The 14,658-nt window shown below is 37.7% G+C and overlaps 1 protein-coding gene across 15 annotated transcripts in view; it reads left to right on the forward strand.

Moving 5' to 3' along the window:
- MCTP1 (multiple C2 and transmembrane domain containing 1) overlaps positions 1–14,658 on the forward strand; it is a gene marked incomplete at its 3' end in the record, with an annotated part of 521,765 nt that overhangs the window by 340,615 nt on the left and 166,492 nt on the right. For all 15 annotated transcript variants that reach the window (XM_082723856.1, XM_082723868.1, XM_082723870.1 and 12 more), the window contains one exon: positions 910–1,003. In XM_082723856.1, coding sequence (XP_082579982.1) covers positions 910–1,003 — 94 coding nt within the window. The remainder of the gene's footprint in view (positions 1–909; positions 1,004–14,658) is intronic.

Consider the following 14,658-nt stretch of genomic DNA (forward strand, 5'->3'; position numbering starts at 1 on the left):
TTACAAACTTAAGAAAAATTATTCATCACTTTTGAATTTATTCTTAGTGATCAATTTGACTTCTTTTAGAAGTTATATATGATTTTTTTCCTAAAACATTCATAGAACTATGTAAATCTTTTGAATCAAATATTAGAAAATAGTATTTCAGTAATTCAGCCCTCATCTAGCACAAGCAATTTCCAAACTCACCAAGAAGAAAACAGTAAAAAAAAAAAAAAAAAAAAGTAATATTGACTTTCTTAATCCTAAAGGCTGAAGTGTGTTTCATGATCAACAAACTAAGACTCAGTACTAATGATCATTAGTCTCCAAACCATTGTGCCCATAGACGACAGATTCTTTAAAGTGCTTCAGTAAAGGAGATTGAAGGAAAAAAGTAGGCATATCCTATTCTGTAACTTATTGTTCACCATTGTTCACTGATAATTATGGGGAAGAAATGTGGTTTTTTTATTCTTTCAAAAAGTTTCATATAGCAACAATTACCTACATCAATACATACGTGTGTGCCTATGTGTGGGTGCACATTACTAATGGTGGAAGGGTAATCTGCAATGAAGAAACACAAATATCCCTTTGAATCGCTTAAGCTGCATCCTGAGATCAATGATAAAACTTGGTGTTTTGGGGTCCCTGGGTGGCTCAGTGGGTTAAAGCCTCTGCCTTCCACTTAGGTCATGATCCCAGGGTCTTGGGATCAAGCCCCACATCGGGTTCTCTGTTCATCGGGGAGCCTGCTTCTCTTCCTCTCTCTCTGCCTACCTCTCTGCCTACTTGTGATCTCTGTCTGTCAAATAAATAAATAAAATCTTAAAACAACAACAACAACAACTTGGTGTTTCCTCACATACTCTTTGAGACCCTCTAGGACCTTTCTTTTCTAACACTGATGTTGGGGTCTTTCAGAGCCCATTGAGGATATTTCACAACCTGAAAGATGTGGGATTTCTCCAGGTGAAAGTAATCAGAGCAGAAGGATTGATGGTTGCTGATGTCACAGGTAAGAAATGAGGCAATTCTATTGTCTGTACTTATTTATGTATATTACTCTAATATATATAATATATTGTAATATTTAATGTGTAATACATATTTATAATCATTATTATATATGATATATACATATCGAGCAGCGTGCAGGTCTCACACTATTTAATGACTAAACTTCATTTTACCTGACTCCATCAGGTAAATATAAGGTTTCAGGTTTGATCTTGTAAGAATTGCCCCACCCAACTTTTACACTGTTTCTGCTTTTTGAAAGAAAAGTAATGTATTAAAAACAAACAATAGAGGGCGCCTGGGTGGCTCAGTTGTTAAATGTCTGCCTTCGGCTCAGGTCATGATCTCAGGGTCCTGGGTTCGAGCCCTGCATCCGGCTCCCTGCTCAGCAGGAAGCCTGCTTCTCCCTCTCCCACTCCCCCTGCTTATGTTCTCTCACTGTCTATCTCTGTTGAATAGCTAAATAAAATCTTTAAAAAACAAACAAACAATAGAGAGTAAAATAGCTTTCAAATTGTTGCCTTTTCCAAAGTTTGTCCAACGTAGTGGGAATATTTCTTCCAGGTTTCATCATTTTGGCATTTTGGAAAAATGCAACATCTTCTCTCAGGCAGTATCAGCTTCCCTCAGGTGGTATCATAACATCAACACTTAAAAGTCCAACACACAGGAACTCTGTTGCATAGTTTACTGAAAATTTTAGGTGCAAAATATTTGATTACTTGGTATGAACTCCTGGCATCTGGGTTGCTGGTCCAATTTTTTTGTTGTTAAAATTCCTTAGCACATCCCAGAGAGAATTCTGGATCTGAACTAAGCATCTACATTGTTCTAAATTTTTTAATCAAGAAATGAACCTATAAAAATGCTGAAATCAGTCTTATCTATTAAAACTTCCTGATTTGGATACCGCTGTTTCTGCGATGTATTGATTCACTAATGGTAATTATTTCATCAATTTCCAGAATGAAATCATTGTTTTGAATTTGCAATTATGTGACCATTCATTTACTCTTTGGTTTCATGGGTTTGGGGCATACTTATACCATTCCTTAAATTGTCTAACTCACGATGGATAACAAATAGCACTGGCTTGGCCAATTTTTTGGTAAGTTTTGCTCCTCTTGAAAGCATCCGCTTATTATTTTTTAGAAACATGCTTGCCATCGTGAATGTTCAACAAGTTGATCCTAGTAAGGTAATAGACTTATCTAAAAAAAGGGAGAAACTCACTTTTCCTACCACCTAGGAGCTTGTAAATCCATTACATGATGTATGGTGCCCTTCTTTAATTCATCAAATATAAACAGAACAGAATCAAAACCAAATTTTAAAAATGACATGCATTGAAATTAAAATAGCAGATGTCTGCTCAAGAACGGTAATATTTTTAAAATTTTAATATTTGCATAGTATCAAGTGACTGTTTATTGTGTGATAAAAATGTTGAGAGTTTACAGTTTCTTTAAACAGGTGATTGTCAACTCATTTGTAACCAGGAAGATAGTAACAACTGTCAAATATTCTTTCAAAACAGGCATACTTGAAAGTAGGGGGAGAGATGGTAGTTTATAATCATTTTGCATGTATGCTGACTTGGTTCTTCATGCTAAACAATTAGTGAATGTTAAGTTTATTCATTTTCTTTTTTTTTTTTTAAGATTTTTTTTTTAATTTATTTATTTGACAGACAGATCACAAGTAGGCAGAGAGGCAGGCAAAGAGAGAGAGAGGAGGAAGCAGGCTCTCCGCGGAGCAGAGAGCCCGATGTGGGGCTCGATCCCAGGACCCTGGGATCATGACCTGAGCCGAAGGCAGAGGCTTTAACCCACTGAGCCACCCAGGTGCCCCTTCATTTTCTTTTTTACTTCTGTTGCGGTTATGCTCAAATTAATCTGGGCTTAGTAATTTCTTTTTTTTTCTTTTATTATGTTGCATTAAGTCTTAGAACCAGCAATCAACAATGAATGATTAATTAACTGCTCTTTTTTTTTTTTAAAAAGATTTATTTATTTATTTATTCATTTATTTGAGAGAGAAAGAGAATGGGGAATGAGGAGCAGAGGGAGAGGGAAACTCAAGCAGAGTCCACCCTGAGCACAGAGCCCAACTTAGGGCTCAATCTCGTGATCCTGAGATCATGACCTGGGCTGAAACCAAGAGCCTGATGCTTAACCAGCTGTGTCACCCAGGTGCCCCAGTAATTGCTCTTTTTTTGGTTCACTGTGGACATTAACTTAAAGACTGGAATAGGAACCCAGTATTGCTTTCTCATTCAGAGGTCATGCCTAGCCTCTGATTCCCCGCAGCAGGTCAATTCAGAATGTGACATTCAAGGTAGTGCCATTGACCATCACAGGAGGCACCTTCAGTTTTCCCTGGGATTTTCTGTAGGGAGGGGAGCCCCCAGTGTTGAGCTGAAAACCTCTGAAGATGGGGAAAAGGCCTAAAAGAATCAATACCTCGGGGGGTACCTAAGAGCTAAAAATTATTACTGAACATTTGTAGGGGACACCGTAATTTATTATACAAATATTCAAGTCCCCTTTACTTCAAAAACTTAGATACCTGCCCATTACACAAGTTGAATGTAATTATATAAGTTTGTTTCTCTTAGAGAGAAGCTGTCATTGCTTTTAAAACTTCATGAATATGCAAACTATGTTAACCTGCTTGGCCTATATGCCACTATGGAAGTGAAAGTACATGTTCTTTCAAAGCTATAAAAAATAGATATATTTCTTTCCTAATGGCTCTATGTAAATTAATGTGAATAACAATAGTCTATTCCCTAGGGATTCAATGAGACATAATTTTGATCTGATACAATGAACTTTAATTTGGGGAATACTAAATAACAGATTCTCCATTTTTTTCCCTCCAGTTTTAGGGATATAAATCTCATGATTCCTCATTCCACACTGACCTTATAATCTAATGTGTTCTGAATGGAACAAGAGAGATGTTGAACTATTCAGGGGCAAGAGGATAATTCAGTCTTTGACCTTGCTCACTCGTGGACCTTTAGTGGTCTTTATGACATTTGTGATGGTGGCAGAAACTGAGGACCATATATTTAAGTGAGAAATGTCTGAATATACTATTAATTTTTTTAATAATATTTGCTTCTGAAAAGGATAAGTATTTATGTGTAAACTGATCCTTCCTGGTCTCTACCCTTAAATCTGGAGCACAAATAAGCTCTTTGAATACTTTTTTTTTTTTACTTGTTCGAAGAATCATAGTTAGGCTCTACAACCTACAGAGCAACAGTTAGAAAAACGGATATTGAGTCAATGGTGCTGTCTTCAAACCCTCAAATTAGCAACCATTTAGAAGTGTTGTGGATGGCGAGGGGGAGATTTTAAATCCCTGATGGCTCTCTGAGCTAAGCAGAGTATCCTCTGGCCTGCTATAAATGAAGCTATCGCTCTAAGATACTTAGTTGGCTTCAGAACACTTTTTTTCTCGGTGAGCCTCACAAGATAAACTTCTATTTGACCAACTTTGCTCTATTTTAAAACTATTTTTAATGATCAGAACACAAGTCAAACTTCCATAGTTTAAGCAAAAATTTTTAAATTACAGCATTCCATCATTTAACATGAGCCCAGGAACAAGAGATTCTATAATCTTTTAAGTAGCCATCAATCTTACTGCAGTTACAAAGAATTTTTTTCCTTTCAAAATGTAAAATTTTTCTTTTGTTACAACACATTCATTGAGAAACATTGTGATACTGTATTAACTCTGTGTGAATAAAGAGCAATTGAGACTCTCTTTGAATGAGTGAGTACAAAGCACAAATTACTTTTTAATGAAACCCTCAATTCTTTCCCTTTCCACAAAAAGCCTATAGCCTTGTTCAGCTGAACACTACTACAGTAGGTCACTTCAGTTAAGCTCCTAATAAACTGTTGATAGTCGAGGGTAGTTTTTTCTTCGGTCTCAATAGCCCAGTGTTGGACAGTGCACTTCAAATCATTAAGGTTAATACAGATTTAAAAAAGAGATTAACTCTGGTGGTTAAGGCCTCAATTTACAACTCCCACACATACACATGCATTGAGCAAGGCACAAGAGTGGATTGAAATTTCAGTCAAATTGTGGGCAGCCTTTCACAGCCTGAGAAAGTGGCACTCTGGTTTTCAAAGATGATCAGCTAAAGTCTTCGTGAGGAAAAAAAAAGTTTGATTAAGTGAAAAATACTTCACAGTACAACTTACTTACCTTTCAACTAAGCAGAGAAAAGGTGAATGTCTCTCTGTACCATCAAAGCAAAGCCTAGAGACTGTCTGGCTCTGCGTTCACTGGGGAAAATTTCTCTCTACCGCTAAATCAAGTATTCCTGAAAACTGGACAGTTTGTGAGGAGAGAAAGACCACTGGTGGGGAAAAAATATATATTTTTTGAAGGTGGTAGGAAACAGTTCATGTTGGAATTTGTCTTTTCTGGCTTCTAATTATCGTCTTCCTTGGATGGGACCTCATTTCTGCTTTCTACGGGACATTTAAAGTCTTCTATACCGAGTGAGGCTTTCTTCACCGAGTATTAGACCTGGCCTATTGGTTCTTTCAAGTTCTAAGAGAAGAAAGAGAAAAGGGTTCTTCTCTTCAGCCCCTCCCCTGCATTTTCCCCTGGGTTGTTTTTTTGAGTTCCCGAGGAAGAGGTCACAGCCTCCCCCGGGATACAGCCACTCAGGTTCAGAAACGGTGATATGGGAGAACTGTGAAAGCCTTTCAAAAGATGCCCTACCTTTTCACTGTATTAAAAGGAACACTAATATAAAACTTCTCCACCCCAGGTGAATTGATCTCTCAAATTAATGCACCATCTCTTTCAGGAAACAATAGAGGGCGAGGGAGAGAAAAAAGGAAGAGGGAGAGAATTTTACAATTAACATACTCTGTCACTGAAACAGTCCCATTAAATGAGCATATCTTTTTCTAAAACAAGGCTACGCCTAAAGACCCATGACTCACCAGCCCCATAGTCTGGAAACCTACTAGTTATTAAGGGAGATGTTTACTACCCCTTTATTTGCATAGACTTTTCCCATGTTTTTCTTTAGGAAAACTGTCTTCATTGTTGGAAAATATTTAAGTAACAAAACAGCAGAAAAAGACATGCTACAGTTTTTTTTATCAGCTTCCGAGAGAGTCTTATTATCTTAAGAAATAACAGTTAGCAGCTCAGATTCATTAGCAGAGCTAAATTTAAGCCCCATTTGACAGGCTGCCTAGAAAACATTTTGTTTTGCTGTCTGTGGGCTTTAATTAAGATGTGTTCAATTTCAGTCCTCTTCAGTCTAGCGCCGCCCGCCCCCCCCCCCCAACCTTGCTGTGTCACAGACCGGCGATCAGACACTTTTAGACGGTCCGGCCCATGACTTTGACCTTCTGCACAGTCCGGCGTTCCCTGGGGAACCGTTCAACTCATGAGGTCTGATTTCACACTTCCAGGATGCCTCAGCTCTCTTAACAATGACAGGGAGACAAAGCCCTTTAGAGCAGGCCGCATGGGGACTTGTTTAAATTGGAAACCAGAGAGGAGTCAAGGAACAAGGTTATGGGCTACAGAATAGTCCTTTTAATAAAGAGCTCACAGCTCTGGCTCAGCTCAAAGAGGTCTACCTCTGTACAATTAATTGAGCCATTTATCTGGAGCATCTTAGGCCTCTACTTTCTCACAGAATTGCGTGGTAAATATCAGCTAAGAAGCAAATGAGATATGCATGAAATGAATTTTAACACTTTGATTACTGTGCTTCCAGTCTTCATTAAAAGTAAATTTATTTGTATTTCTGACCTCATTATCAGTAGGCTGCCTGCATTTTTATTGGTTCCTGTGATTTCCAGCTTGAGTATGTCATGAAGGTATATTTTATACAGAGATTTGGATTTATTATTCTTGGTATTTTCCCTGAACATTATGGGTGTATTCAGAGAAAGAAAATGAAAGGGTGGTTGTACAGAAAAAAGGCGAGTCTATTCTTTCAAAGTTTTATATATAGTTGGAGAAATGCCGAGCACACATATATATAACATAGATAAGATATCGTCCTTTAAAAAAACTAACTTTTTGTAGGTTACCCAAACAAACTGCATAAGATGTATGCAGTTGTTGCTTGAGTGGGCCTCAGAGTACAAGAGCTCTACTGGAAAAAGTGGGTACGTTGCTTCTTTTATAGAACTGTAGCAGTCTGAATTTTTGATAGCATGTGGCTTTAATTACGTCATCATATTCAAGAACATTCATGATATCTGATAAATGCAGCCTTAGATTTTATGATCATTATTTAAAACCTATGTTGAAAGATGACAAAATATATATCCTTTAAACTCTATATAGTTCCACTGATGATATTATATATAAAATATGGTGCAAATCCTTCATATTTCTGAATTATCAGAGTTAAAATTATTTACCAAATAAAAGAGGGTTAGGCATAGATGTCACTCCTAATTTTTTTAACCTTTGCTATCATTAAACCTTAAAATTATATTGCTCGACACAAAAATACCTCCGTTTTACACAAAATGTATTCAAAATTTCCCAAGCAAAGCATGCTTTATTTCCATTGTATAAAGTAACAATGTCCTTATTTGCTCTTTATCAAAAATAGTATAGTTTGAGAAGAAATTTCATCCAATTTATAAAGCACTAAAAATACCCAACAGTTGGGGCACCTGGAAGGCTCAGTGAGTTAAAGCCTCCTTTGGCTCAGGTCATGATCTCAGGGTCTTGGGATCGAGCCCCACATCGGGCTCTCTGCTCAGCAGGGAGCCTGCTTCCCCCTCTTTCTCTGCCTGCCTCCCTGCCTACTTGTGATCTCTGTCAAATCAATAAATTTTAAAATATCTTTAAAAAAAAAATACCTAACAGCTGACAGTCTTATCATTGAACATGCCTAGTTTAGAAAACAACCTTATATCCATGCATGTTAAATGTCCTAACACTATATAAATACATTCCGTAAGAATGAGACTAAACAAATGAAGCTATCACAAGGACAGAAAGCAAATCATTGCTCTTCATTTTTATTTTTTTATTTTTTTGTTCTTCATTCTTTTATGTCATCATAGTTCACACAGAAATAAAAGTGGTTTCCTTTTACTACTTGCATCTTGACAAAACTAAATCCTATTCTAAAATTTTAGAAATACAAAAGTATTGTTCTAAAACCAAACAGATGATATGAGATATTTGTGAAAAGAGGAATTAAAATGATAATTTAACTCAAGGGCTAGTGAGGCTGAGTCTAAAACACTGAGCTAGTGTTTTAGATGGAATGACAGGACTCATGTGTGATTCATGTGCAGGTCACGTGATTGGAAGGTACTGCTTTGGAAGACTAGGTGGGATGACAGGAGAGATTAATAATGGGGTTTGATATGCTCTAGAGGTGAAGGACTATGGGCTGAGAAAGTAGTTGTCCCACTATCAACTGGACGTGGGGGAAAGAGAAATACTATAAAGTAATTAACTGAGTTCTGTGCAAGTAAGATTACAAAATGAGCCTTTGAGTAAAGAAATAGAGGTTTGCTGATCTGGCTTGGAGGGCTAACTCCCTGATTCTACTCAGTGCTTGAAGAAATGCTTTCCGATGCTAGAATTGTATTGTTTAAAATTAAAATGTTCTTTATTGTTTGTTCTGATATCCTTGTGTTAATAAGCAATACATTTCCTACAACGGTGGATTAGGGAATGGGTGTAAACAGAGAGGATCTGGATTTAATCTGACTTCTGGGGAAAAAAACAAAAAAACAAAAAACCTTACCACAGGAATACTCAAGTTATATGACAGTAAACTTAGGTGCCTAAATGACTGCATGGCTAAACCCGAAGAGTGATTGTTGTAAAGGATTGATGTCAACGGGAATGCCACATGGAGGAATATAGGGCTCTGTACTTGGTCTAACCTGGTCAACCTATTTCCTAGTGACTCAGAGGAAATAATGGATGGCTTCCTTATCAAACTTGCTAATAGGGATCATTAACGATACACTATATGTGTATCATTAACTATACACTATATGTGCATATTAACTATATGGGATCGTTAACTATACACTATATGTGCATATTACATATACGTGTATACTATAGGTATATAGTAAAATTCACACTTTTAAATATGTATAATTATTACAGTATTTATACATAATATATATACATATCCATATATGTGTGTAATAAATATATATATATATATATATATATATATATATAATAGTTCAGACTGAAATAATAGGGTTAGTTCAACAAGGTGGGCATTGTACATAAAAAGCCTTACCAGGATACAAAATAGTAGTGTCTTGCTTTAGAGTAGGAAATACAGAAAAAAGTTTAGGGTTTGAATTGAGTTTAAGCTCTGTGAAAATGAATTATGCACATGTCAACTATGTTCTGTTGTTTTACAGTATACAAATTATAAAGGGTAATTATTGAGAATGACACTCGCTTCTGGACGCATCGACCACACGGGGGTATGAATTCAGTGTTGGAAGAGATTCTTTAAACAAGGACATTGACAAAGCAGAATTTATTCTCAATTAGGTTATCTGATGTTTTAAAATCAAGTCAGTTGAGAATAACCCATGAAAAACAATACTAATACTAGTAACAGTGGTGGCAGCAGCATTTATTGAGACCTTATCACATGTCAGACACTACCCTGAGCTTAGAACGAGGATTATCACAAATCTCACCACAACCTAATTAGTTACTGTTGTTCTACCCACTTTGCAAATTAGAAAACTGAGATGTGGAGAGGTTAATGAAACAACTGGCCGCATTAGCATGTTGAGAAGACATGGTGAGAACTACTTACACTACTCCTGTTTGCAGTCTGCCCCAGCAAAATGGGCTGCACAGGCTCTCGGGGAACTAATATCAAATCTTAGGCAAGTGCACCTGGTTGGTGCAACCAAATTCACATCTCCCACCCTAGCTGCAAGAGAGTCTAAAGATGTGACCTTGGCCTTTGCAGTCTCTCTAGTTCAGGAAGAGATGCCAGAAGTTAGAATACATGCTCAGCAAGCCATCTACATTACCCAGCTCAGGAAGGCAGGTCATGAACATTAATCAGGTAATCTAAGTGACAGGTGCTATGCCCTCACTTTTCACCCATTAATTCATTTAAAGTTTAAAAATGACTACAGAGGGCAAATCCTAAAATCGGTACAAGTTACAGAGATGTAATTTTATGTGCTGTGTAAAGAAGCACTTCCCCAAAATTATAATTGCCAAAAAACATATCAGACTAGACCCGTGGAGGTGGCAATTTCCCCATCGCTGGCCCTGTTGGTTTAAACCAGAGCCTGTGAGACTACCTGGTAGCAGAGAGGAGTTGAGCCCTAGATCAGCTTTTGAACTTGGCCTCTGGACTTTTCTCCCAACCCTCAGAATTAGAGATCCCCCAGTAGGTAGCAAGATGAATTAAAGACTCTTGAATGAGTAGATATTTTGTAGAAGAGAGATAAAAAGACAAAGGTATTTTAAAGACAAAGGCTTGACAGATGACAATTTTCAGTTTTATTGCCTAAAAATATTTTTTAAAGAAAGGTTTAATCACCTAATAGAGTACTTAATATTTTCAATCTAAAGAATTTTATTCTACTGCAAAGGATCTCTCCAGCTAATTAATTTACTTATAAAGAAGGTTATCTGAAACCTCATGCTTTTCTGTGGGAAGTCTAATTGAATATATGTTTACTGTAGGTCCCAAAGTATCTATGAGAACTCTCAAAAACAGAGGAGTTTAGAATAAATATTTATACTTATATTTCGGACAAATAACTTTTGTGCTTCCAATCTTATAATTAAGTCGCTTGCATATAGTTCTCGTATTAAATATTAGCTGAAATAAAATCCTTCAATGTTTTTACCATAATTTATCTAAACGCTTAAAAGCTTGGACATAAATTTTTCATAGCTTCTTCTCATTTCATAGATTCCATAGTCTCCCTTTTCTTTCTTTTCCAGTTTCTTACCTGTTTCATTTTATTTCTTGCTCTTCTCTCATAAATTTCAAGCTTTGCAGCATATACCAAGATGGTTCAATTTTAGGACTTAAGAACGCATCTTGTTACACACAATACTATCAATATTCTTTTGCATCTCGTCCCAAGGGAAATAAATTCATATTTACATTGTGCTTCATTCCCATTGCTCTTAGTTGTGGTTCTTGAAGTGTGGCCCAGGAGCTTCCAGGGATCCCCAAAAACCTTTCAAGGATCTTTTAAAGTCAAAGCTATTTTCATAATAATCCTAGGACATTATTTTCTTTTCTCACTCTTGTTCTTTCATGAATGTACAATGAAATTTTTCAAAGGCTATATATTGGATGGCTCTGATGTTATCATGTCATGGATTTATTATGTCATTTTCAAATGAATGAAGGTTTTACATGCTCTCATTTTTAATTAATAAAATGGTAAACTGATAGATATAATTTATATAGACGAAAGCTTTTTGATGTCCTCAAAAATATTTTTTTTAGTATTTTATTTATTTATTTGACAGAGATCACTAGTGGGCAGAGAGATAGGCAGAGACAGAGGGGAAAGCAGGCTCCCTGCTGAGCACAGAGCCCGATGCAGGGCTTGATCCCAGGACCCTGGGATCATGACCTGAGCCAAAGGCAGAGGCTTAACACACTTAACCCACCCAGGCGCTCGTCCTCAACAATTTTTAAGAGTTCCTAAAGATGAAAATGTTTAAGAACTGTTGCTGTAGGGCCATGATCTTCATTTGGAAAAGGCAGTATTGCCCTCATGAGCATTTTTAAAGTTTTGTGGAAGAATTTAGTTGCCACACTGTTTGGGGGGAATGCTATTGGAATTTGGTGGGAGTGGAACGAGGATGCTAAATGTCTGCAAAGTATTAGACAATCTTAAATAGTGAAAATTGTCCCAAGTCCTGCAGGATTAAACATAGACATAGATAGCGCTCTTAAATCTATTTCATGGATTCTCTGAGCCTAGACTGCATTCTGAAATACGTATTATTTACTCGAGCCTGCAAATGGCTGCCATTTTACATGGTAAACTCCAAAGACCTTAAGATTGCCTCCACAAGCCATGTAAATCATGATCTGTTTCCCCATTGCTTCTCTGATGTTCCATCATTGTTCCCTATGCCCACTGTGCCCCACACTAGCAGGGTCCCTGAGCACACCAGGCCTTTGCTCTAGCTCTCCCCTCTGCCTGGGATACTTTTTTTCTTTTTTTAAAGATTTATTTATTTATATGACACAGAGAGACACAGGGAGAGAGGGAGCAGGCTTCCTGCTGACCAGGGAGCCTGATGCAGCGCTCAATCCCAGGACCCTGGGATCGCAACCTGAGCCGATGGCTGGGATACTTTTCCAGATATCCATTTGTCTATTCCTTCACTTCCTTCAGGTATTGGCTCACACCTCGCCTTCTCAACGAGGCCTGTACTCCAACCACTCTAATTACATTTATAAACGATGCCTCTCCCCCACATTCTTCAAACCCCTTATCCTGCACTATTTTTCTCTAGTTTTTGTTAACACATATCAGTCCCCAACATACAATATAATTGTGTTCAGTATTAAGTCCCCTTCCCCCCCCCCAACTACAAATAGAATCTAAGAGAGCACGGACCTTTCCTTTTTTGTTTACATAGTCTGGCATAGAGCAGCACTCCATAAATAATTTGTTGAATAAATGAACATATGATTTTATTGTAAGCAACTTTTGATGTAGTTCTCCTTTATTATGACATGAAGACATTATATGAAATTCCAAAGTCATGATTGACTCAGTTTTATTTCAAAACAGGAAGGCATTACAAAATCTTCAATATGAGAAAGGCTGTATTGGGTCTAATGGGCTGAGAACCACAACTCTAGGGGGTTGATTTTCCTGCCACAAGGTATCCTAACACATGATTGAGGGGGAAGAGGAAACCCCAGTTATTATTACTCAGTCCCAGAATCAGATCCAGTGGGAAACTAGTGAGGAGTGTCAGTTAATGTGTTTGTACCAGTCAGATGTTTAAAATATGTTTAGGTCAGTTGATGAAAAAAGCAAAGGGCAAACCCCATCTCTAGTGATAAGGGAAGGATCGGAAGATATAGCCAACGTCCGTGGCTTTTTGTTTTGGTGGACCCTGTGGAATTCCCTCATCTACGTACAACATTGTTGTATGTTATGATTGAAATTCCAGTTTGTGGAAAGGACAGATGGCAATCTCGATTATAATTAAAAAAAAAAAAAAAGATTAAAGTATGGCCATTTCAAACTGTGACACCTGAGGAAATTAAACCAAGGGGCTTAATTTGTGCAAGGTAGGCCCTAAATAAAAGGCCCCGATGGATATGAATTGCTTTCCATGCTTTTGAAAGCCTCTGTGTTTTCAGAGACAGGACAACAAAGAGGTGGTCACTGGGTATCCCCCTGCCCACACATTTCTATAACACATCCCATCCAGCAAAGTGTGCTGCTTGTCAGCAGCAAAATGACCCCGGACAAAGCCCACCACTGATGGATCAGGATTAACTTTCTATTCCGGGAGCAAGAATATCATTCAGTATCTTTTGAGTGACTTTAATGCTCAAACCAGTAGTTTGCACAAACTGAAGCTGTCCACTTGCCCACATAACAGGTAACAAGCAAGCAGGGGTGGTGCAGACTTTCCCACAGTTCTTTATAAATGTGTCAGTGTTGTGACCTCAAAGAGCAAGGGCTAAGAGTGAGAGAGAATTAGCCAGTCAGCATATCCCATTCATTCCTCAGTGCTGCTTTGAAGACACCCAGCAAAGATGTCCATCGGAGATGATTCTGACCTCTGTTTTTACTGGAATGGCTTTTCGCCACAAGAATTTAGGTGTTAGAGTATATGCTTTAAAACTTATTATAGATTTACTTTTAAGTTCAGATAGAAGAATCTCTAATTTTAAAGCCCGTGGGAGAATTTTTCCCCTATAAAAACCCATAGGGAGAATAAATAGCCCCTAGTATTTAACTAGATTATGGATAAATGAGCATTAGTCCTCTCCTCATATTTTAAAGTATCTATTTCATCATCACTCCGTAACGTATATCCAAGTTGCTGTGTTATAGAGTCCCTATCAAAAGGATAAAGAAACAAATTTAAGCTAAATATTTCTTTTTTTTTTAAGATTTTATTCATTATTCATTTGACACAGAGAGAGAGAGAGATCACAAGCAGACAGAGAGGCAGGCAGAGAGAGAGGAGGAAGCAGGCCCCCTGCTGAGCAGAAAGCCCGATGCGGGGCTCGATCCCAGGAACCTGAGATCATGACCTGAGCCGAAGGCAGAGGCTTAACCCACTGAGCCACCCAGGCGCCCCTAAGCTAAATATTTCTTATGATAAATTGTAACATCTTCTTTTTAGATAATCATCCTTCTCCTCTAAAACTGTTGGCGAGAGAGATGTGTAATCCCCATAGATCGCCAGGGTCCTCTCCTTCACTGAGGAAAAGTCTTCACCTCATTTTCCCTTCTTGTTCTAGAGCGAGAGAATGATGTGCATCGTTCTCATTGTTCCCGTCGCGTTCCCGTCGCACCCTTGACTACGGCACTTGCAGTCCTGCATTATAATTGTATTTACATGCTCATCGTGCCCATTACACTGTGCGTGCCTTCAGTGCTGGACTAT

This window comes from Mustela nivalis, assembly GCF_964662115.1.
Source record: "Mustela nivalis genome assembly, chromosome: 3".
Classification (NCBI taxonomy): domain Eukaryota; kingdom Metazoa; phylum Chordata; class Mammalia; order Carnivora; family Mustelidae; genus Mustela; species Mustela nivalis.